The sequence below is a fragment of the Amphiura filiformis genome, chromosome 2, assembly GCF_039555335.1.
Source record: "Amphiura filiformis chromosome 2, Afil_fr2py, whole genome shotgun sequence".
Classification (NCBI taxonomy): Eukaryota; Metazoa; Echinodermata; class Ophiuroidea; order Amphilepidida; family Amphiuridae; genus Amphiura; species Amphiura filiformis.
The window spans coordinates 71704207-71730590 of record NC_092629.1 but is presented as its reverse complement, the minus strand read 5'-3'; the positions used below and the strand labels follow the sequence as shown (position 1 = coordinate 71730590).

General features: G+C 36.1%; 1 protein-coding gene across 1 annotated transcript; it reads right to left on the bottom strand.

The window, feature by feature from the left end:
• Nucleotides 1–13788: 13788 nt before the first annotated feature.
• LOC140142624 (arylsulfatase J-like) lies at nucleotides 13789–25175 on the bottom strand. The gene is made up of 7 exons (XM_072164631.1): nucleotides 25158–25175; nucleotides 24086–24272; nucleotides 19603–19805; nucleotides 16693–16903; nucleotides 15542–15794; nucleotides 14756–14892; nucleotides 13789–14057 (listed from the first exon to the last, which is right to left on the bottom strand). Exons 1-7 carry the CDS (start codon nucleotides 25173–25175, stop codon nucleotides 13789–13791), a joined length of 1278 nt encoding a protein of 425 aa, XP_072020732.1.
• Between the last annotated feature and the right edge of the window lie 1209 nt (nucleotides 25176–26384).

Below are 26384 nucleotides of genomic sequence, written 5' to 3'. Positions count from 1 at the left end.
TTTACGGGATATACAACAGTTGGCCACCTTTTTAAATCATAATAGATCAATAGACATCAATGTGATTATTTGGTTAATGGCGCCATTTTGAATAATTTGGGCATCTATGTACCAACTACAAGTGATTATATTGTGACACGGCGACCTTAGATTTAAAACAAAAATTCAGTCCCAAGAGCTTGGGTGTCTATATGATAATTATGTGAAATCAATATAAAATTTGCAATTTTGACCTCCACTTGAATTTTTTAGCATAGGGCAGCCATTTAAGATTCCATCATCTAAACGACTTGGTCATGCACACTATATGGGCCTATATGTCACAAACATATGGTCGAATCCAACCAAAAGTGTCCACGGGCCAAAAATAAAAGTCCGAAATAAAAATGTCTCCACAATTTTTTTTTCTTTTGCCCATTGATTGATGACATATTGGCCTTATAGGAACCAAAAGTGCCATTACTAATCTTGAAAAATAAATCCAGGACGTGTGATAGTAAATGTGATATCAAAACCCAATGTTACCTACGAATACCACTAGGATGCTTTCACTATCGCAATACTAATCAACCTAAAACAAATGGAATATTCCCATTAACGCTTTTTTCGTGTAATGTAGACCACAGGGTGTCAGGAAAATGCTAGCTCAACCAGAAAATATTTGTTTTTATTTTTATAACGCGATCAATATGATCTTAGTCAATTTATGCTAGTTTATTTTTGAAAATGAAGTTTAGGTCAGTTTCTGTATTTTATTTATCAAATGAGTATGAATCAATTTACACATTGTATAAGAACGAGTAGGATATATGTTTTCAAGAATATTAGGAATTATAAGCATACACCTAACGTTTTATACAATGAAAAGGTGAACAAACCCGGGTATTCGTAGGTAACATGAGCGATTTTAACAATATCTATATTGAGTTTAGAGGTTTAAAGTTTGCTATTATGGTAATGAATTAATAAACTGGTAGTTTTTAGATCTCTTTCAGATGGTACGTCCAAATGAATAAATGCTATTACCTTAGATCAAAATTTTTTTGATGCTTTTAGCAAGATTTTGCACATGACCACTTCATTTTGATATACAAGTAGTTAATCAGCAATTTTACATAATAAATAATTGTTGAATGAATCCGTATATGGGTAATAATAGTGTCCTGGGGTACCGCTTAAAGTTTTTGACATTTAATTTCCATTGGTAGCGACACTTCATTACACATGTCATGTATTATGCTGTATTCGTAAGTAACATTTCAGTATTTGTAGGTAAGAATTAGACTTTTGGTGGATATCCCAATCAAAACTTCATTTTATAAAGCACTTTGAATGTATCATTTTCTTTATGTGCGTTTATTGATACTTTAGACCCTATCATGTATTAATAATGTCGGTTCACAGCGGTTGAAAGAGTATTGAAGTAAGAAACAAAGGCACTAAAGTGACTTTAATTTGCTTAATTGCACACAACTCGCTTAAAACCGTTATTACTTGTGAAGTCCATCTTGGAGTCAGTTACGTCTTGTGGCCTTTCGTTTGAGGGCAACTACAATTAGCTTTATACCAGGGTCCATCATTATGTTGTCTAGATCATGAGACAATGAGAACAGTCGTTTTTCCATGGTATTCGTAGGTAACCTTAGCGAAAACGTCAAAAGTTACCTTCGAATAAATCAATTTGGACACAAATTACTCAGACACCAGAAGGTCGGTAAACATTTAAAATGAAGCACACATGACAGTTGACAAATCCAAGTATTTATCCCCTTCTAATCTTCTTTGAATCTGATTTTTCTTTCAAATGAGCAGACCGTCGTCTATTTCAGTACATATTTTTCAACAATTAAGCCGTATTCAGTTTTGCATGGTGGGCATGTATGTGAATTCGCAACTTTCATTGACATATGATTTGATAGCAAACATACAGGCCTTCGTTATGTACCAATATGGGCATCGGCATGAATGGCGGTGTTTCACAATACTGTCATGATGTCAAATTGTATTCGTAGGTAACATTCGGTTACCGAAATTTACCTACGAATACTTGCTTTTATTGTTGACATCTCAGAAATATTTAAACGCAGGCTATTGAAACTTGGTAGAAATAAAGAGTGTATTACCCTGCACCTATTGCTTAACTATTGTTTACTATTCTCTCACTTTGTGGAAATGACACAGCTTTTAACATGTATTCGGAGGTAATGCATATTTTTTACCAAACCTACCTTTGTGCCATTTAGAATTTCTGGCAGCGAAACACAATAATAAATATGCCCGAATGCAATGCATTTCAGTATTGGACATATCAAAGCTTGTATCAATTGCGCATTTATTAGTGATTTCCATTTTTTAAAGATATATCTAGTGCTATGAAAAATTGTATTCGTAGGTAATGTAAAAAAAATACCACTCAAAAATGATCACAAAAATTCATAATTATGCACAAATATGTGAAAAATTGAACAGGCAATCTTTGAATACACGCCTTTCAGGAAATCAATTTAGATTCAATCCAATGACTTCTTTTCATAACTGATTTAGACGTTTTTAAAAATACTTTAAGAAATATTTTTTTTAAAATGGGTAAAAATAGCATGTTTTGGGGTCTCTGTGTCTAAGTTTTTCACAGAAGGGGTCTTATTATATATGGCGCGAAGCGTATGATCAAGGCGAATAAACACAATACAAAAACGAATGCCAATTGATTAATACTTTTAAGTTATGGGCCTGAACATGCCGTGTACACTTTTCGTTGGATTCGACCATATACCTAGACACCAATATCGCTACCATCGGCCTAAGAATATCTTTCAAGTAATTTTTACTAAAATTCACTATTTTAGCCGCCATTTTGAATTTTGGACCATAGGGCAACTTTTTTGGATTTTGTAAACTAGCTGAATGTCTTTGTCACGTCCCCAAACATATAACTGGACACCAAAATCACCACCATCGGCCTGAGAATGCCGTTCAAATGATATAGACTAATATTCGACATTTTGACCGCCATTTTGAATTTTTGGGCATAGGGCAGCCATTTTGGATTTTTATAAGCAATGTAAATGACTGTTTCATGTCCGCAAACATATATCTACACCTAAATCACGACCATCGGGCCGAGAGCGCCGTTCAAATAAGTTAGAATAATGTTCGGCATTTTGGCGGCCATTTTGATTTTTTTTGTATAAGGCAGCCATTTTGGATTTTGAAAAACTATGTTACAACCTTTCTCATGTCCACAGACATATTCATAGACACTCAAATCACCACCATCGGCCTGAAAAAGCCGTTCAAATAAGTTTGGCTAAAATTCACCATTTTGGCCGCCATTTTGATTTTTGGACCATAAGGAAGCCATTTTGGATTTCATAAACTATCTAAATGACTTTCTCATGTCCATAAACATATTATTTAGACCCCAAAATCACCACCATTGGCCTTAGAATACATTTTTAGTAATTTTGACCCCCATTGTAGGGGCACCCCCGGAAAAAGCACTTTGGTCACATTTTAAATTAAAGTGGACTACGGGAGCGTGTTCTACGCAAAATTTCAGTCCAGAAACCGTATCAAACATAAAGTGAACACTATTTCCCATCCGCGCGTGAATGAGAGCCCGACTATAATGTCAGAAAATAAACACAAAGGTAGATTTTGCGGCATCCGACGGAAAACACGACACAAAACACATCAATGGTCAATACACGATGATACCTTTAATTATACGAAGCACTAAAAGTACGAAAGAGCAATATATACCCGGAATATATACCAACTTGATGTTGGGAAACAAGTATAAAATTATAAAACAATTTAAGTTCAACTTAATTGCACTGGAGCAATTAAAGTAATAAAATTCACTGTGCACACAGACAGACAAAGAAAATCAAAGAAACAATAACTGTAGGGCCCCCTTTAGGTAAAGTTTGATGCCTAACAATATTACCAATACCATAATACGCAGTGTAAAACCTACAAAACAACAGGGACAAACTAGAATCGAGTATACGATACAAATATACACTGTAACAAGTGACAAAAGTAACTGGGTAGGCCTATATGAGCAGACAAACTAAACCGAACAGACAGAAAAAAATCAAGTAAAGAATAATGTTTGATGGTGTCATGCGCGTACGCAGGAATTTCTTAAGGGGGTGTGATGATAAAAAAAACTAACCAAATAAAGAAATGACCGCGTAGCGGTCATCCCGTCGCGCTTGCGCGACGCAGGGGGGTGTCTGAGGGGAGATGTGCCCCCCTCAGAATTTAGAAACTTTTGCAAAATGAAGACCTAATTGAAGCGATTTGGTGGACAATTTTGGCACTATTAGTGTGTAAAATTTTAATTTGAAAAAGCCGAAAATTTGTGAAATGACGGTCCATGAAGCCTTTCGTGAACATGTTTTCCCTACAGTTGTAGGCCTATTGTGTTAAACACAAATTGGTAAATGTCGAAAGCAGAAGCCAACATGGCTACTTCTTTATCCACTACACAGGGGGTGTCTGAGGGGGATGTGCCACCCTGAGAATTAAGAAACTTTTGCAAAATGAAGACCTCATTGAAGCGAGTGGTGGACAATTTTGGCACTAGCATGATTAGTGTGTAAAAATTTAGTTTGAAAAAGCCGACAATTTGTGAAATGACGGTTCATAAAGCCTTTCGTGAACAAGTCTTACTTAAAGTTGTAGGCCTATATATAAATTGTGTTACAAATTGGTAAATGTCGAAAGCAGAAGCCAAAATGGCTACTTGTTTATCCACTACACAGAATGCCCCCCCCCCCCTCTCAGAATGAAGAAACTTTGCAAAATGAAGACCTAATTGAGGCGATTTGGCGGACCATTTTGGCACCGTAGTGTGTAAAATTTTAGTTTGAAAAAGCCGAAAATTGGTGAAATAACGATCTATGAAGCCTTTCGTGAACAAGAGTTTTCCCTCCTGCAGAAGTTGGAAATGATTTTGCAAAATGAAGGTCCGATTGAAGCCATTTGGTGCATAATATTTACACTATTTAAATCATTGCTTCAAACAGAAAAAAGGGCCCGAACTCAATTTGCACAATTAAAACCTTTACGTACGTACGTTGCCGGGGTAGGGGTGTGACGATATGGAGAGGTGTTGGTGTTAACATGTAGGCCCTATATCCATGTCAATTAACAATTAAATGGGGATGTGGGGGTGTGTGGGAGGGGTGTTAACATTAATCGACATATTTACGTACGTTGCCGGTCAGTCAATACCGGGTATAGGGGAGAGTAAAATTTGAGTGGGGGTAGTTTAGACATCTATAGGCCTATGATAATTTAAAATTATGTCACCTATGCCATGCTCATCTCCCTCCTCTCCTCTCCCCCCCTCCCTCTCTCTCTTTCTCTTCCTCTCTCTCTCTTCCTCTCTCTTTCTTTGCCTTTTCTCCCCACATTTTTATTTTTTGGACAAACCCAAGGGGGGTGTTTCACACACGTAACACCCCCCTGCGTACGCCAATGTGTGGTGTACAGTGACTGTTAGAAACACACATGCACTTCCTGTCTCTCATCCTCTATGTATTTTGTGTTGCGTCTGAATATACGACATAACACCAAATCTGTATGGACAAATAAACGTTCTGGTATGATAGCAATGTTAAAAACTACCTATGTTGTTGCCGTGGAGGTAAAGATTAAATAATATTTATATATTAGTATATGTAGTTACATATCACCAGACGCTGGCATCTGAGCAAGCATAACAATAAAGTAGATGGAACAGCTGTGCTTGAGCCAAAACATATATTTATGCCCGTGATTTCTACCCTCTTAAGGGGGTACTACACCAATGCATTTTTATTTGCATTTTTTTGCATTTTGTGAAGAAATGAGAAAAGAAATTGGACAAAGTGGTATGCAAAATGAAGGGGCAAATCTTCTCGTTCAATTGGTGGCATCAGTATCAATGAAGCGTACATGCTTCTAATGATATAAGCCAAAAGGTGGTACATCACTGATGTTTTAAATTCACTTCATTTTGGAAAGCTTACTATCAACGGATTTCGTTAAAATTTTGGATATGTGTTGCTAACACATTAGGGAAATAATGTTGATATGTAAAATGGGAATAAGCGGTCCCTGATTTCTTTTATGACTTCATGAACTTGGTGCTCCACAACTATCAAAAAACGAACCGGTTAAAATGTTTCTATTTTCAATGTTGAGCTATATTTTGTATTTTGAACTTGCGATACTATTTCGCTGAAACTTAATTAAGCCATAGGTAACAGGTTACCACAACAAACACTACAGCAATGTTGAAAAAGATTGATTTTTTTGTCACCTATACCACCATATTAGGTAGTTTTCCGTAAGCTTCATTTTTGTGATTTTGGTAACTATTTTATATTTATTTGCTCAATCCATCTCAACTAGGCAATCTAAATTGTACTCACCATTTACATCCCAAGGTATTTTAGTATATCCACCACACATATTTCCATTATATATCAAGTGACAGACAAAATATCAAAATTGATGCCTTATTATGACATGTATGATATCACAGACTACCACATGTTGATGCCTGAATTTGACCTGAACCAGTTGACATATAACCTGACCTTTGATGACCTTATAGCCTTTTTTAATCTCTTTTCCTAACAACACATTATAGAAGATAAATACATGGTGTAGTATTAAATTGTCTATGTGGAAGAGATTAGGCCTATTTAATTTATTCAGTGTTATAATCAGTGAGTACATTTCTATAGATGGTATAACAAAGGATTTAATGTATTCTATTCATGTACCCTACTTGAACATGTTGAAAAGAATAAATTATGGTTTGTTTTGAAACACGCATCTGAGTTTCTAGGATACATGTAAACAAAAAATATATAGGGCTAAAATGACTTACTATACAATGGTTTAAAAGCACCTTTTTTTTATTTTTTTATTTTTTCTTTATTTCACATGATCCGTGCATATATCGCCTAGATATAAATGAAAAAATATTTTTTTAGACCAATCAAACCAATATATGGGTGTAGTACGCCCTTAAACCAGCTTGAAACCTTTAAACCTCCATGTTACCCCTTTACCCACCCTGACACTCAGGGACACAATGTAACACCCGTTAACCCACATAACACCCTTAACCCCCACTTTTACCCACCATTACACCCCTTAATTCAGCGAAAAATCCTTCTCACCATAACACCCCGTAACCCAACCTTACATCCCTTAAACCAGCTTTCCTTGAAAGAGCACCCAAATGACTTGTACGCTTTCATTTGAATCAAGAAACCAAACCGAAAATGCTTTCTCTCAAAGCCCATTCCTTTTTAACAGGTACTTCCCAGTATATCCTCATGTTATGTAATTATCGCTAAATTAAAAGAAGGTAAGAGCATTCTCTAAATCTGGTAGGTTTCGTGAGTGTTGCCAAAGAAGGACACAACTTTTACGAAACAGTCGGCCTTATTCGCCATAGTAGTGTAAACACATCAAAAGAAATAAGTCCCCCTCGTATATTTCGTCATAACATCGTAAATTAAAACTTTGTACCAATAAAACTTACTTAGAAATAATTATATGATTGTTTACTAAGTGTTTTGTGAAAATGAAAGATGTCCATGACTTCATGGCTGAATGAACCCAAATTCAAGACAAAAACTGCCCTTTCCAAAAGTCACAAAGTAGGCCTATGCTTGTTAACTGCAAGGCGTATTGGGACAAGGAATGGAACTGGTCATCTTACAACTCACTGTGCTGAACCATGGCTGAACTCTGCATCAAGGGGATTTGCATGGCTGAATGATCAAGAATCGATACACATTACAGTAAAGCAGTATACAGACTTTTTATTGTACGTACAATATTGTATGTACAATATGTACGTTATTTAATCTATTGCCATTCTATTTCCAGTAATGTTTAAGTTCTAACGAATGTTTGATGACGTAAAATCGATAATATATTTCTGCTAGATATTGTATGTAACATATTATCGATTTTTCTTCATCAAACATTCGTTAGAACTTAAACATTACTGGAAAATTTTCTACGTTTCGTGCGGGATTTAGTCAGAGAAACTTAATCAGAGAGCAAAATGAACCACTTTCAAATTGCACCAACAGAACTGATTGTAAATTTAAGGGGTGGGGAAATTTACTTTTAAATTGAGGAGAAATGGGAGGATTTTGGCATGTTTGCTGTGATTGTTTGCCTAGCAATATTGATCACAAGTACACAATTGATGGTGCATATCAAGGACCAATCTCTAATTCTCTATAGTTTTCTATTTGAGCATGATCACTTCTGTAAGGTCATGGGAAATTATGTAAACCGGCTTGTATATTTGATGTTGCACATCGGCTCACGCACTTTTTTTTGTACCCACTATTTCACAAAGTCCCTGTTCTCTGATTACCCCATGACTTTTTGCTGGTATGTTGAGCACTTTAAACAAATAATTATAGTACTTACCTCCCACTTTGGGGACGTGCATATGCCTTAATGTATGTCGACCATGTCAACAATCCAGTGTAGTTTTACATGGTTGGAAAAGTCTATTTCCTTTCGCTATTTTGCCAATCAAAATTCATAAATTGTCCAACTTTTTTTGACAACAAAGAGTTCTGCAACCACTCCGTTAGCAAGGAAACACAAATTTATGAGTATTCCGCGCGTCCTTTGCGTTTATTGTCAAGTTGCGCTCCTATATGGCATATGTACGGAAATGATGATATGGAATTTTTGAACCCAAATTCCTTGAAATATAACTTACCTTTTCAACTTCTCGCCACGAAATTGGATTCATAAGAAGGTCAAATACAAGCCTTCCACTATGGTTGCATTTATCATCTCGATTGGTGTCTTGTGATAGTATTATTCTATATTTTGCTGGTAGTGTGTTTACTATAGTGTCGCTCCAGATTCGCGACTAATCGCAGGGACCGGTCTATTAGCTATTCTATACACTTTTCAATAGCCTTATTGTGATGTGCGGGAGTTTTAAAAGCCGAGCCCTGAACAAAATATAATGCGAGCACCCTGGGGGCATCAACTTTAGAAGTGACGGTATGTGCCTGTCAATATAGGCCCTTCTTTTGTAGTCCACTATACCCGATGACCATGCACCTTCAGTTTTCAAACCCAACGTTTTGTACTGATATGCCCCTACTTCGCGACGCTTGTTGTAGGTACATACCCATTAATTCTAAAGTTGAGTGCCCCCGGGGCGAGCGCATACTGCGGGCCAATGAACAATGAGATAGCGGCTTTTCTGATATCGCTTTGACCTACTGTTCAAGTATAAATCAGCCAATCTAAATCTAAAAAACGACAGCTAAATATCCATATTCCAGCAGCATGTAATTTTTTTTTTTTGAGTTTTTAATGACGAGTTTATATTATATGGTAGAATAGGAGTTAGAGCAGAGTGAGGTATTTGGGATATGGGGATATGTTTGAAGTCGATGGCGTGTGGATTTGGGTGCTACGCGGTGTGTGAGGTGGGGTGTGTGTGTGTGTATTAAGGGTTGCGAGGAGTTAGAAGTGAGAGTTAGGATTCAGAGAGTCATGGGTTAAGGTTTGGGGTTATAGGGCTAGGTTTAGGTTTATGATTAAAGCTTAGGTTATAAGTTAGTGAAGTTTAGGATATAGAACAAAATTACTGGGTTTTGGACTAATTACCTCAAGAATATCGGCCTGTAACCCATAACTTACTGACACTGTCTTGAATATTAATTAAGTTTTATCATTATTGTGAACAAAAAGAAAGACCTTCATGTTGCATGAATGTTTATTTCACTGAAACATTTAACCCCACTTTCTGAAAATAATGCCACCAGTAAAGGGCACAAATCAGGAAGATGTACATTATTTGGCAGGCATAAAGTGACGACGTTTTAACGTTAAATGTTAACGTTAATATTTCCCAAACCTATTTTTTTACATATTTGTGATTTTTACACATGCCCCAGCTGGCACCTTATTGGACTCAAATAAATTTGCTGTTTTTATATAGGATAACGGATGAATTTTTTATTTATTTATTTATTTATTTATTTATTTATTTATTTATTTATTTATTTATTTATTTATTTATTTATTTATTTATTTATTTATTTATTTATTTATTTATTTATTTATTTATTTATTTCATTTACCTCATTATTTCGGCTTAAAATGTTATTACGTATATTATTTCATCATCTTTCAAGATTCAAATTTGACAAGAATTTCACATTATGGTGTTAAATGTTGTACATTCCTGTATACATAACTATCATGTGGAAGACCAGTAAATTAAAGTTAAACTATTTCTGCTATACGCGTCTGCCTATTAGAAAATTAATAATAAATGAAATGTAAGTCCTCTACTTCGCACAGGTGCTAGCACACAAAGCCTACAGCACACATAACCACATCCTAACACAAGCCCCCACCCACACATTCATCATCATGTCACGTTTATATAAACCCTGCAAAACTCTGCAAACTAACTCACAACTCATGACTCCGCAATAAATGATTCCCCAAAATGCAGATTAATGCTGTCCGGTCACTCATGTGTGTCCAAATTGCACATCTTGAACTAATTTGAATTGAGACCAAGACATGCTGTTATTTCAATTGTTATACTGTTCCGGTTGGTTTATTACCTACCATTGCCTACGAGATGCAGTCCTAAGGTGACAGAGGGGCAGGTATGCAATTCGATTCCACAACCATTCATACCTTTCATCTGTTTAATTGTATTATCGTGCGAATTGCTCCGTGGTACCTTATGGGTACCTGGATTTTATTTGAATGAAGGTGACTCTGTCATGCTCGACGTCATATTGCATAATTTCTATACAGTATATGCAATAAACCAACCAGAACAGTGCAACAATTTAAAAAATAGGCACGTTGGAGGGCAGTTCTAAGATAGGTTAACGTCACAATTCTGTATTATTATTCAAGGTTGTAACGTGTGTCTATGCTGTCATGTACCTGGCAACAGACACGCCCCCGGTACAAACAGATATAATTTAAAAAAAAAACGTGATTATGACAAAAAACATTAAAAATGATACTTTAAGGTATTGTTTTTTAAATTTTTGTATGGCACATCATACATACACATGTGCTGAGGTCAAAAAGGTAACAATTTTGTTTTTGACCCCTGACTCACCTGCCATTCCAAACTGCCCTTATACAAGATAGACAAATTTTAAGTTTCGTATTGAAATATGAGGCTGTGGAGCTATTTATTAATAAAAGGTAGGATTTTTTGGCCCCTAAATCGTGCCGTATCTATCTTTAATATTAAACGAGTAACATATCATTTACAATGACTATTAATTTTGGTATGTTTGTTGTACAGCCTGTCTCAAAAAAAAATGTGCAAGTGAAATACGCCCTCTGTGGCAATTAGAAAATACCGTTGTGACACAATGCTTATATCGACGTCAAGGGCATAGACTAAGCTCTCAAATGCCGTTTAGTCTGTTCAATTTGCTTGGTTTAATCTCGAGATATGCTTACTTAACAACGAAAGGGTAAAATCACAATTGTGCCACTTTTACTAGGGAAGAGGGCTGTACATGTAAATCAATGATAGCATCAAATTTATCAAGAGTTCCTTCGTGAAATAAAAAGAATGTATCAATTACACAACAATACACAGTTGTTTTTAATGTTTTATCATGATAAAGGTATGATGATTCTCTTTTTCCTCTTACGACAAATTAAACGATAAATACATATTTCACATTCTGATGTAAAATTAAATACATGTGCATGTCAATTATTTTACCATGGTAAATACTGTTCTTTTTGCCATTCAAGACATGTTAAAAGACAAACAAATATTACACACTTATGGGTTAATGAACTTTGACAAGTTCATGAAATTTGACAAATTAATGAAATTAAACAAAATAATGCAAGCGCGCTGGTGTTGATGCGTCTAATGCACGAGCCACGAAGGGGGAGTGCATTAGACGCATCAACATCAGCTATCATTGATTTACATGTACAGCCCTATTACCTAGTAAAAATGGCACAATTGTGATTTTACCCTTTCGTTCATAACTAAACATATCTCGAGATTAAAAAGAGCAAATTGAACAGAACAAACGGTATATGAGAGCTAAGACTGTGCCCTTGACGATGATGTAAGCATCATGTCACAACGGTATTTTCTAATCGCCAAAGAGGGCGCTTTTCACTTGCACAATTTTTTTGAGACAGGCTGTATATTAAGGGACGCACCATTAGATTTTCCGGAAGAATGTATTTTTGTTAATTCTAAATTTTTAAGAATATCGTAAAACAGAGTTGAGTGGGGATATTATTATTTTTTATTCATCAAAGTGATATTATCTTTTTTGTCTCACTACTGGAGTAGTGAGGGATGATTTTTATTTTTCAGAAACTTACACGTCCCCTGGAAATATAATGGTGGGCCATAACCCTACAAACGACACGCCAGCATACACATCTCGTTAGCGGCTATTCTTTCTGCGGATGGTGAATGTGCAGTAACGATGTTCGCATTGGTGTAACGTATATTATGTAAGGTTAGAAACGCAAAGGCTTTTTTTATATCTTTCGACAGCCATAGTGTTACTGTCTATGATTTATTAACAAAATTCAGTTCACAAAATACAGGATGGCTGATTTTATGATAAATATTTTTTTAAACACCAAAAAGGACAAAATAAAATAAACACAAACACCACAAAACAACAAAGACACAGACAAAAGGACAAGTTTCCCATGTTATTTTCATCAGGTGTAGAGTGAGAAAAAAAAGTTTAAAAAAGAGGAAATGAAAATAAAAACAGATTGGCAGGCAAAGTGACCTCAATCCTCATTAAAGTCAAATGTAAATTTCTTAAAATGTTTGCCCAATTTACCTTTACCTTCAGCAATCCTATATTCTGTATTAAGTTTCAATCTCTCAAAGTTCCTAAAAGCAAAGGCTTATAGGATTAACGTAAATGTGAATTGACCTATGCGATGATCCCGGGCAATGTCGTGTGCAGTAACTCTACCTTTTTCCCTACTAATTTAAAATATTAAATATTCACAGTGTCAGAATAGTGGCGATATTTTGTGTAAAATGTAAACCCCAGTACAGGTGTGATGGATTTGTCATTTTACTCCTTGTACTCCTTGTACTTATAATACGGATATGTTTGCAATGCCAAAACCTCATTACTATCGTCGATTTGCAAGTTGCCTAACCGGAGCAAATCAAAGGAGAAAACATTTGAGGTCAAATTAGGAAGGAAAGGAAAATGGAAGAGAGAAAAGGGAAAGGATTGAAATAGAAAAAAAGTAGAAAACAGAAGAGAAACGGGGTGGGAAGTGGTGGAAGAGAGGAGGAGGGGAAGAAAGGGGCATCTACTTTAAGCTTATTTAGGCCATACATTATCTCGCCCCCCCCCCACCATTCCGGACCATCTGTCATTGTAGCAGGTTTACCATAAGGAATAGGTGTGGATATTAAGATGGCACTGCCTTTTCATTGTATACAATTACACATTCAATGCCCCTCCTCACAATACGAGGTCGGCTGGTAGTCATGACATGTTTTTGAGAGGAGTCATGTTAAATAACCACATATTCTTATCGTTGGAGACGGAAACAATAGGGACGAACAAGTGACAAATGAGGACGTAAATACCCCCTCCCCACACACACACACACACTAAAAAAAGCCTACAATTTAATTTCATCACAAAGCAAACAAGACCTTTAATCAGTGAAGTTTGACGAATATTGAATAAAGAATATCAACGGAACGAATACTTGTTATTCCCAAGGTCCCCAAACTCCGCCATTGTATTTAGGATTGCTATTAGGATCAGGTGGTGGATACCAAGGTGGCACCGCTGTTGCATTGTATGCCTTTAGGCGTTCCATCATCCTCTTCACAATTCCAGGGCGTCTAGTAGCCAAGTCGTTTCTTTCCAGCGGATCTCTTGCTATGTTAAATAACCATATTTCCTTATTCCGAGGCTCTGTCGGCTTTGTGGAAGTTATGTTCGATTCCTTAGGCGGAAACCAGTCGCAATAAAAATCTGTTTACAAAAATGCGATCAGATATCACGTTGAGTGAGGAAAAGAAAAAGAGGATCGATGAATCATTTTTATTCATGTATTGACATTTTTTATTTAATTTTGTTTGTAGAAGGCGCGAATAAACATGATAAAGTTACGGCTTTATCGTCACAAACAAAACATAATACGTAACGTATGCAAAAAATGCCCCACAACATTATCAATCACAATAAAAGTAGCGACATAAATACAATAACTACTTTGCCCACTTTCTATTTCACATAATTATAGTAATCACAGAGTGTAATCACTACTTGATTACAAATGAAGACGTCCTGGAAGGTGCGCGCGGTGGCACTTAACACAAATGGAATGTGCAGCACCGAAAGACCCTGAATTTTACTGAAATAAAGCGCTGAAAAGCACGTGATTTTGATTTTTTTTGGCCCTTAAAGACCACAAAATTGCTCATGGAGGGGGGAGGGGTTCTCAGGCGATTTTTAAGGCAAGAAAAGTCCTTGATTTTAAAAGACCCCTTTTACCGGTACACCGTCAGCTCCCAAAGACCCACCATCTCCAAATTCCGGGTGTGCATACCTCAAACAAAATAATTACCCCCCTCCCCCTACGGAAGGTGCGCAAAAGCGCTCCAGTTAATTTTAAATAGTATGGTGTAGAAGTTTTAACCATAAAGATCATGTTTGTGTTTGATACTCACAAAGGCGACATAGGTCTCCAAGTATTAGCTTCCAATCGCCCATTCGTAGAGCAGCTCTTCCCGTAAGGAGGGGTTCTAAATATGAAATAGGATCAATCCCATGAAGAAGCTCTCTCCTTGGAGATGAAGAATTGGACCTGTATCAAATAAAGTGGTGATAATTTGAATTTAACTTCATTTTTTTCATATTGACGCGATTTCAGAATCTGTCTCATTTAGAAGTGCATAAGGGCCCGAGCAAGATTATTTCCGGGACCAATTAAACAAAATCTATGACTATACTCTTCCATAAATAAAGATAATGCCTATGCGCTTCATCAAAATGTATATATTTTTGGGGTATTAGAGCCTGTTTTATACAAGTTGGTCTTCTTTGTGGTAAACTCTTCACACACATTTTTGTTCATTTACAGACTTGACATTAAGTATGGAGTTTTTCTTCACGAAATACCAACACTTGTCTGATTTGCATAAATTCCACGAGCTTAATTAATTAATTAATTAATTAATTAATTAATTAATTAATTAATTAATTAATTAATTAATTAATTAATTAATTAATTAATTAAAACCAACAAATCAAATCAATATGAACAGGACTACAGTTGATAGTAGGGATTGGGAACTACAGTTCACTCTTTGAAAGGTGAACTTTTTGGTGTGCAAATACAGGTTTTTTTGAGGTTTTAGTTTTTTTATGAATAGTGCGGTTCGGCGGTGTCTGAAAACCGAATCGCGGAGTGGTAATGAAATGGGGCATAAGCTGAACTGCCTTGATTTGCTTACGTAATTGCCTTCCATACATCAATGCCATCTATTGGTTTCGTCATGTTGATGTCTCCTCCAACTAGGCCCGAGAGAATTGTTTGGAACCAATCAGTGACGTGCATCCACGCATGACTAGTAGTGCCTTTGTTTGGATCAGGTAATAACGGACTATGAATAAATCCAACTCCACGGACACCTCCCTCAAAGAAAGTTTTTTTTATTCCTCGCAGGGGCCAGTTATTTCCAGCCTGTTGCGCGGCGCCACCGTTATCTGTAAGGAAAATGGTAAGTTATTCTAACTTCGTTAAAATTGGAAACACACACCCAAAACAACCAAAACACCACATAATCACCTCCATTAATGTAAGGTTCATTCCGTTATTAGGAATTGCATCACCCCCACCCCAAAAAATGCTATTATCTTGCCACATTCAAACGCAATCTAAAAAACCATATCCTACAAATTCAATACGCTGATGACTCATGATCAAAGGAATATGCTTCGGTGCCATAAAGAACTTGTTTAATATTGACTAATAAGTTTATATCTAATAAGGCGGGTCAAAGGAGAACATGACATCAACTATTGAATCAAATTAAGCTGACAATCACGATGAATGGTCCAAATCTTAAGGTTGTTGTTCTTTCAAAAAATATTTGAAATTTGGGCGAAATCGCGCTTTTTTATGTTTTTGAAAATTTTAGCATTTTTTGACCAATTTTGGTGCAAATTTCTCAAAGTTGGTCAAAATTCAAAAAAAATACAAAAACGGCTCTTAGATATTTATATTTAGTTTTTAAAAACTAATTAAAAAAAATGCCTAAGAAAAGTAACGAAAAAGAAGTGGGCCAAAACACCGTTATTTTTTGGGATATAGGGCCAAAAATGAGCATTTTGCCCCAAATTTGTCCTCACAGATGAAGTTAGCAAGTCTTTGCTATTCTAAATATGTATACTTTTATGTACTTGAAACCAACAATTTAGCAGTTATGAGACCCGAAAGTGTCTGTAATTCCAGGATTAAGACCAACCTTAAGGTAAATCATTCGAAACATTGATGTAATTTATATCGGCGGCTCCTATATTAAATGTCGATAATTCATCATGCATAGACCTAAATACATTCAAATAATTCAAATATCTGAATAGGAAATGTTCACATGCTTACCAGTAGAAAAGATGATGATGGTATTATCATAAAGACCGGTTTCTTTCAGTGTATCTGTCACATTGCCTACGCCTTCATCCAGGCAGTTCATCATACCTGCCAAGGTTAGTCGTTTTTCGTCAGATATTATGTCTTTATAAGGTTCTTTGTAGCGCTTTGGAACTTGAATAGGACCGTGTACAGCTAAATATGGCAGGTACAGGAATAATGGCTAATGAGAACAAAAAATATTTTGTTATATATTACATTTATAGGTTTTAAAATACGTGCGTATCACTTATTGGGAGTGAAATTCATGTTTGTGGCACTTTTGTACGAAACGTCTAGATTTAAAAAAATGGTGTATTTGCTTACACCAAACCCGAGTTATACTTATTTGAATAAAGCAAACCATTCTTGTAGCAGCACACGGTTTCACTGACTATGTGCGTAGTGTATTGATTGGTATGCCCGGGTTGGTATGGCGCCATATTCAAATGCAAAATCCACGACGGTGCTGCAGTTTGTATGGATACCTCCTCGTATAACCATGGTTAATCTTATAATTCGTGTAATTCATAGTTCCGTATGGTCCGACTGAAACGTGCTTGTGAAATGTCAGCTGTTGATCTTTGGGTCTATTTGCAGCGCATGCATAACTCCAGCAATGTCTACTTGTGCAACATAGCAGTTCGCCGTCTTCCGGATCCTGAAGCTACTGACTGTCGGATCCATTAGAGTTACATGATTTGAAGCTGAAGCTTGTCTACATTCTTATTTTGCCTACTTACATGTACTTAGTACAGGGATCTATACGGTGATTTTTTTATTTTGGGTGGATCGCCGTATAGGCATTTTACATTGAAAATACACGTCACCCATGCACCACGCAAATTGAATAGCAGCCCGGTACTGCACAGGTTCGCTGTTTACTAGTTGCTCTCGTGTATGTAATCGGCAATCGCGGAGCTTAAAAACCGTGGCGCACATATCGTGACATCGGGAATTGACGCAAATTTTACGATAAAAGCAGTCATACCTAGAAAGGATAAAATTCAAATTGAGAAAATATTTTAGGTATGACTTGTTGTACTATACATGTACTTGATATCCGATCAGCTGTGGGAAACTGATGAAGACGAACATGACGAAAGAGACGATGAACTTTATAGTTGCATGAAAGTTTGTCGCCATAACAGAAGTGCCATATTGTACTTGGCTCATTTCTTTGTGTGCGGTGCGATATGAAATTGAAATTAAAAATGAAAAAAAAAAAAAAGACCTCCCGAGGCCCGTCTGTAGGCCATAATGTAGCCCGCTAGGCATTATTAATTGAAACAACCTGCTACACAACTTACTTTGTATTTGAATACCGTATACCAGTCAACACACTACTATTATATGCTTTGGAAGAGAAATCGTGTGCAGTTAAAAAAAAAAAAGGGAGGTTTTATTCAAATGGATATAACTCGGGTTTGCAGTCAAAACAACCATTCTTTTTTAATTTAGACGTGCAGAATCTGCTCTTTTCAATGATATTTTCATTTACTGCAGATCTTTTCTAGATTTCGTACAAAAACGCCACAAACACGAGTGTGAATCGCCCTGTAACTTAAAAAGACCTTGATCGGCAACAGAAACTTCAAGACAAATGTGCTCGTTACCGGCTACCAACAAAGTTCACTCACACAACCCCTCTCCTATCCTATTTGACCTCCATTGGCTTCGCATCTGTAATCGCATACAATACGAAACTCTTCTCTATGTTTACAAGTCAATGAATGGACTCTGTCCACAGTACCTGAACGATTGTCTGGTGGTGAAAAGGTCTCACCTTGGCTCAGTAACCACCCGATCTGATCACGGCCTTAACCCTGTGGTTCCTAGGACACGTAAATGTGCGAGAGTCTTTTCAGTGGCTGCTCCTAGACCGTGGAACAACCTTCCAATGAACATTCGCAATGCTTCCAATGTAGAAAGTTTCAAGTATCTTCTCATTACACTTGTTTCAATGACTTTTTCTCTTTTCTTGAAAATACATTTTAACGATATTTGCTCACATATTTTTTATACCTATTAAATAGTGCCAAGATTGAAATGCTGTGTTTTATTTAGTATAATATATATAGCTGATTTCTTTAGTTATATACCGAAACAATCGCCATTTCCATTGCTCTGGTACTTTAATGGAATTCTGAACCTGCAGTTTGGCATTTTTTGCACCGTGGCTGATGTCTAAGTTAGTTTTATATTTAGCATGAATATTCATCCATGAACATATGTGAGTGGACACTACGAATGAGCCGTAAACTCGGCAAATTGTATTCTGAGATACAGTGCAAAATATGCGTGAAAGTCGTATTCATAGGTGTCTCAATTAGGCGCGACATGTTTCTCATTTGATAGCGTTTAAACCAATCAATAATCCTATTGCTGAAGAGGATAATAATCTTCTACATAATAGAATCATGAAAAGCCGTTGGTCCCGTGTACAGGAAGAGTCAAACCCTGTGCACGTTAAGTGTCAGAGCTATTCGAAAAGAGAAGGGGGACCATCCCAGGTTCTGATATCTGCATTAAATCTTAGGTTCCAGGATCGTGCATAGGTAAAACTGTGCACGCAAGGCCCGTGCGTTGATACTCAACCATTTGAGGTAAGCACGTATGGAATGACGGAAGGAAGGAAGATATACTATTTTAAAGCTTATGATGTATATTTTCTAAACACAAAATAAAACAAAATTGACCGGGGCCGAGTTTACGGCTGATTCGTCGTGTCCAGTCAAATATATAGTTATGTCCTTCACTGTGAGCACAACGTCTGTCGTATATGTTAATATTGATAAGATATATATAGAGCAAATTTTAATAAGATCATACGTATAATAATATTGGTATGCTAAAATAGCATTTACCGTGATCATTATTTACCTTTTCAGATGTAGCGTGTCGTCGTATTACATTTTGAGCTTCTCCTGTCAATAGTTCCGGTGAGTAGTGCCCAATACCGTCCCATGCTGGTTCAAAACTCAGTCTAGTGTGGTTATGGAGGTCAATTCCTGATAATGTCCCATTATTAGGAATAATGTAATTTCTCATGTAAGTAAAATGATCCCCTGAGGAACAGTAGGTACCTGTAAAAAATGCAAAATTACATGGAGTTACATGAGTACAGTGAAATCCTTAAATTCGTTTTTTAGCACGCACCCATCCCGATTGTTGCGGATTGCATAATTATATAGAACTATAAGTATTTTAAACCAAATGTGAACATTGATGTCGCTATTTGTTTTAAATCTTGTTTGCAATTTATTTACAAGTGGTAGAGGCTTGTCTACTGGTATTAAAACATCAGAAAATTACTTACAAATAGAGTGCACAACTTATAAGTTCCCCCCTACATACTTTTTAGAATAAATCGAAAAATACTTGACGAAATGCAACAATGTAAAAAGGTATGGGTAGCCTTATTTGTTTTACACATGTGGACCAAATTATAGCGTCACACATCATTGCGTTCAGTCACAATGGGTTATTATGTAAAAAAAGAGACCGTTTTTAACAGTGTTAAAAGTTGCATCTGAGTCCATAGGAGTCAACTCTCAAACAATACAGTAGGCCAGGAATATTCATGTGTTTGTTAAAGAAAAACTCAATCTTTGGTTTTCAAAAGCAAAGCAGTTGTTTAAATCTTTTCCTTTTAAATGATAAATGGCTGAATTAGGCAGGATATGTACTGCAGTGAGAAAAGACCATAAGAAAAGACCATAAGAAAAGTCACATTTTAATCATGCCACGTTTGTCCGATTTCCTTCGCGGTCGAACAATATGTTTGCTGGATACAAATGTACCAGTGAAAGAAATTGTTCGTCGTATGGGAGTTGTGCCTAATGCAATTCGAAATTTGAAAACAAAATTTCAGGTGACAGGAGAAGTAAACAAGAAATGTCTTTAAAAAGACAACGCCATGGATGAAGATCATGTTTCATAATTTTGCATTGCAAGTACTTGGAAAGCTAGTAAATTTGAATGTTTGGCACAACTAACCGGGTGCGAAATATTGGCATTTATTGGTAAATACCACCAATGACATACTAGGAAATACTCAAAATTTTCATGTCGAAAGCTGAATTGGAAAATGTGTGCTAAATTGGTCTACATTTAATTCATACTTGTAACAAACGGCTCAATTGAAATCACATCCTCTTAGGTTTACAACAATCCAACAATCTATATTCAGATAACCTTAAGAATGTTTGCTGCTTAATTAAGGGATTTCATATCAACCACATTTCATGACAATCCAATTATCTATTATCAGTAACTGTTAACCTTGATATTGAAGCATGGTAATTAATTTTAGATATATTTATTCGCAATGTATAGTTTACTGGTAGTTACAATCACATCATAAGGCCACTAACAGTCAATTTTGAGAGTACCCGTCACATAATTTCTGAAAACAAGTGAGGTAACTTTTTCATTATTCATTATTTTTCTGCCTTTCGTTATATGACTAACACGAATGTAAAATGTGTTGTTATTTGCCACTCACTCACTTGAAGATGGATGTTTAGCCCTAATGAGATTCAAAAGTATATTAAAAATAGTCACAATAATGAATTCAAATGAGGGTCAGAAAATGAATTGAGGGCGGTGACGGGAAACTCAAAATCGACTTTCATTGGCCTAATCAAAAAGACTGATTACTCAATCCCAGGGATTCCCGGTTGCTCTACACGTACCAAAAATGTATAAAACCAAAGCCACTATCTTGGTGTTGGTAGTAGTGCACTATTTATACCCAGCTCTGGTCAGATCAGGGAATGGTCAGATAATGCTCATTATTATTGTTTAATTAGTGGTCACACTTTACTTGTCACTGCTTGTTGACAGCTTATCAGTAGTCAGATCAGCAGGGGTGCAATTGTATCCTTTTTCATAGAGCAAAATTGTTCAAAATGTTCTAAAAACCTTATTTGTGAACGGATTTTAAACGTTAACAAAGCAAAATGTATGTTTAATATATTAATTATTTCATTAATAGCAATTTCCTAAGTTTCCATCCATAAATAACCACAGAGCATTATCTGTTTACAAAATAAGTGTTTATTTTCAATTAGCCATCTTATCAGTAAAACTGATAGGAGGCCAAATTATAGTCAAATCAATTAGCCATCTTATCAGTAAAACTGATAGGAGGCCAAATTATAGTCAAATCAATTAGCCATCTTATCAGTAAAACTGATAGGAGGCCAAATTATAGTAAAAAACAGATTCTTTGTCTGGTAGTCCCGGCAACCCAGTCTATATGTGGCTCAGTTGTAAACATACACAACACAAACCGACTGTGAAGGAGCCTATATGCACGTAAACAACTTTCTAGTACATGTATAATAAAATCCGTTTTTGAGTATAATAAAGAAAGTCATGCATTGGCAACATGAAGGAAATACCTATTGCTAACTTGGTAAAATGCATACTCGTAGCCCAATCTTGTACATCATAGCACCCAGTTTGGGTTTGTAGTTTCGAAATGTTGCAATTAAACATTAGTTCTTTCAAATATGAAACGCTAAAACACAAATCTAGAACAAACAATCATTATATTTAAGATATAGCAAACTTTCCATGATAGAGATTGGACCCAAGACAAAGTACACCCAAATTAGGTGACAATTCGGAATTAAGCCATGGCTGGAAAAATCAGCCGAGAGCACCTCGTTGACGTGTCACGTCTGTTCGTCAGAAGATGTCAATAGTAAATCTGGCTGAAACCAGCAACGGATCCGGACTTTCGTAGACAGCATGCGCTGACGTTGTAATGCACTTGTTAACAGTGTAGGAGGACACATTTCCTACTGCACATCTTAGACGTTAAGGTTTATTTCCATTACAAACTCATGAACAGGCCTGACATACTGTATTGTTTGAAATTTGACTCCTCTGGACTCAGGTGCAACTTTTGACACTGCCTATTTTTTTACATAATGAACCATTGTGACCGAACGCAATCATGTGTGACACTACAAATTGGTCCAGATTTGTAAAACAAATAATGTCACTCATATCTTTTTACAATTTTACATTTCGTTAAATAATTTTCGATTTATTTCAAAAAGTATTAGGGGGAACTTATAAGTTGTGCACTCTATAGTCACAAATATATAGTTTATAGAAAAAAATGACGAACACTTTTATTTGAAATTAGCTACAAGAATACTAAATATTAGTTACTCCCATTTTGTTCACTAGATACGGGAACATTATCTGCGGTCTGGTATTTTGAATTTTGACCCCTGTACACACTTTGACCATGGAGTTATGGTTATGGGATTCCACAAATGGCTAACGTATTTTGTCGTAATAAGTGACCCACAAGGAGAGTATTAGCCAATTCTATTTCTTGTATCACCTTGGACTCAATTGATTCGATAACCCCCCCAAAAGAGAACCCTCATTGTGCCCTCTTTTTCTCCTATTTTCGAAACATTGATCAAATATATTTTGGTTTGTGAAGAAACCTGTAATCGTTTGCTTTGATAAACCAAAACAATCATATCAATCGGCTCGCAACTTTTGAAGATATGCTCTTTAAAGAAATGTACCCGTTTTTCACTCTGTCCAAGGAGGAGGTTTGGCTACTTCAAGATTGAAAGGGTGAACACGTACCATGCATAAATATCAAGCATTCCTCAATGATAACTTTATAAAATAACTTCATTTAGGGAATGGGCTTCACCGGTGGATTTATGGACTATAGATTTTGTTAAGTGTCATATAATTTGTGGGTAAAATGGATGCGACTTCTTTTGCCATACTTGCAATTACTTAATTTTTCTTGGCTATATATGCCTTTTTGTTTTATTTTGTTTTTATTTTTCTGCCTTGTTGTTTCTTTCTTTCGTTTTATTTACTACATAAGTCATTTCTCTTTTTAGGATAAACGGTAGCCCTGAAAAGGCCTGTTTGGTTTGTCGTCGGTACTTCTGAAGTAAGTTTACTGTGCTGCTCTGCCCTCTACCCGGTGGCATCCTTGTGCGCCGGACTTGCGAATGCAGCAGTAATACATTTGCGAAGATCTTGGATTTTGCCACAAAATAAGAAAGCAAATGGTGTGAGATCGCGTGATCTTGCAGGCCACTTTACAGCATGACCCATCCCAACCACGCTGTTTGCTATCCGTGGACAGAGTGAAAAACTTTCCTTTAAAAGGGCATATCTTAAATATACCATAAGTTGTGAGCCGAATGAAATAGTTGTTTTAGTTTATCAAAGCTAATGATTAAAGGTTTCTTTACATACCAAAATATATTTGATCATCTTTTCAGAAATAGGAGAAAAAGAGGGCGCAATGAGGGTCTCTTTTTGGGGGGGGGGGGGCACCCTGTATGTCGTATATAGGATATCATACCATAGAATGTTTCAAATCCTCGATTGGTTGGTAAACATTCTTCTTTATAAAACCCCAGATGCCATTTGCCAACTGCGTGTGTTGAGTATCCAACGTCTTGTAATGCTTGCGCTATTGTAACCTCATCCGATGGGAGACAAGATGGCTGTGCTGTTGTAATTCCCCCGTGTTGTAAACCATATCGTATCTGATTACAAATGGCTTAATAATGTTAATGGTCTAGGCATTATGTGATCAGAAGCGTAGCCAGCGGGGGCGGGAGGGGGCAGGGGGCAGAGTGACCCCTGACAAAAAAGAAAAGAAAAAAGTGCCCCTCTGACAAAAATGAAAGAGAAATCTGTCGGATTGAAAAAGTGTTTTCAGATTCGGACTAGCGTATGCTTTTTTTTTCGAACTGGCGCAGTGTTTTTCATGATCGGATTGACGCACCCCTAAGTATAGGGAATTTGTGTAGTCGGACTAGCGGCGTGTCGGACTATATGGTGATATTTCTGATAGCTTAGTGTAGATGCTTTTTAATTTATATTTGAAGCAGCTAATTTTTCATCTGAAGATTCACATATGTGACACGATCTTGTCCATGGTGGGCCAAAGGAGGCATTTTACTGTAATCATTATTATTACACATACAATAGGCTATCATTTGCTGAAAACATCAAAGGTCTAGCATACTTGGTTCTAAAGTTATGAAGTTTTTTGATGTCTATTTTCTTATGTATTTTATTATTTTTACTCCACATTTTAACCTTTATCTCAGTTTCAAATTTGCCGCCTTTGGCCCCCATGGACCAGATCGTGTCAGATATACGCGTGTGTAGGAAAGCGGGCGTATGTCCGGCATTTTTCTTGGCGTTTTTTTCTCTTGAATCGTGAAAAACAAAACAAAACAAAACATATAACCACACATTTAAGGGAACATTTGTCACATTATTGTAATTTTACGCAACCTCTGATTTAATCATCAATTACCTAATTTTTGTTTTACATTTATCTGACTCTTTTTCAGCAATCCCTCTCAACAGCTTTAGTTCACAAAGAACATCTTTCCTTGTCCCTGAGATAACAAGCTTACCAGTTTGTCAATTGTCATCATGAGTTACAACAGATGATATATCGTTTAGTCCAGCTTTCCAGAAAGTGACATATAAATCAGAAAGTGACTAATGCCCGAGACATTGACATGTGACAGGTGTACTGCTGGAAGACTTCTTTGGCACAGTATAATTATGATTGAATGAGTTATTACCCTTTTATAGGTAAAACGTTGGTAAAACATGACATATTGTTTAATGGGTCTGTAGCTAAAGTTAATGTCATTTGGAACAATACAGCTGGAGCTGCATATTATAACCACCACAACCTCATTTCCCTCATTTTAGGCTGTTTAAGAAAACTCTTGAGAACCAACTGCATAATATTAGCTTTTAACCTATGCTATATGTTCTGCAAGATTATGAAATATCACTACTTTGACCCTGTATTATCCCACTTCCATTTTAATAAATCAACATATGCGATCCTTTCAGAATAATAAGCTACTTGTCCACATTTTACTTTTTCTTCAACCTATTACACTTTCGTGGATATGTATAATTCCTACACTCTAAAAGTACTTTATTCAACTTGAGTAAAAAGGTCACAACTCAAAAAAGTGATAAAAATTACTCAAATTGAGGAAGTAATACCCAATATTGAGCTCATTTTGATAAATGGTATTTAACATTGAGGATATTATTTATTAATATGAGCTCTGTTGAGTATTATTTACTGTTGAGTTTTGACCTTTTTACTCAAGTTGAGTAAAACATTTTAAAGAGTGTACTGATTCTTTAGGTGTTCAAATCAATTCTGAGACATACAGCATGCAATTTTTTTTTTCAAATGCCATTACATTCTAAAGCAGTATTCAGACTTTTTATTGTAGGTACAATATTGTATGCAACATATCTACGTTATTTAATCTATTGCCATTATGTTTCCAGTAATGTTTAAGTTCTAACGAATGTTTGATGACGTAAAATCGATAATATATTTCTACTAGATATTACATGTAACATATTATCGATTTTTCGTCATCAAACATTCGTTAGAACTTAAACATACTGAAATAGAATGGCAATAGATTAAATAACGTAGATATGTTACATACAATATTGTACGTACAATACTCGGAGTCTGTGGAGCGCTTTAGACATGATAACTATCATGCTCAAATGTCCACACGTTATAGTCGTGCTTTAGCCAAGGCCGTTTCCTGTCACATCATTTTGGTTACTACGAAGCTGGCTTTTCATGTTCA

Bases quoted from the DNA above. Each gene is read 5' to 3' on its own strand.
- LOC140142624 (XM_072164631.1), bottom strand. The intron at 14,893-15,541 runs GTAAGCAAATCA...TATTTGATACAG, and splicing joins GATGTATGGAAGGCAATTAC to GTCCAATTCTTCATCTCCAA. The intron at 14,058-14,755 runs GTGAGTATCAAA...TTTTGTAAACAG, and splicing joins TGGAGACCTATGTCGCCTTT to ATTTTTATTGCGACTGGTTT.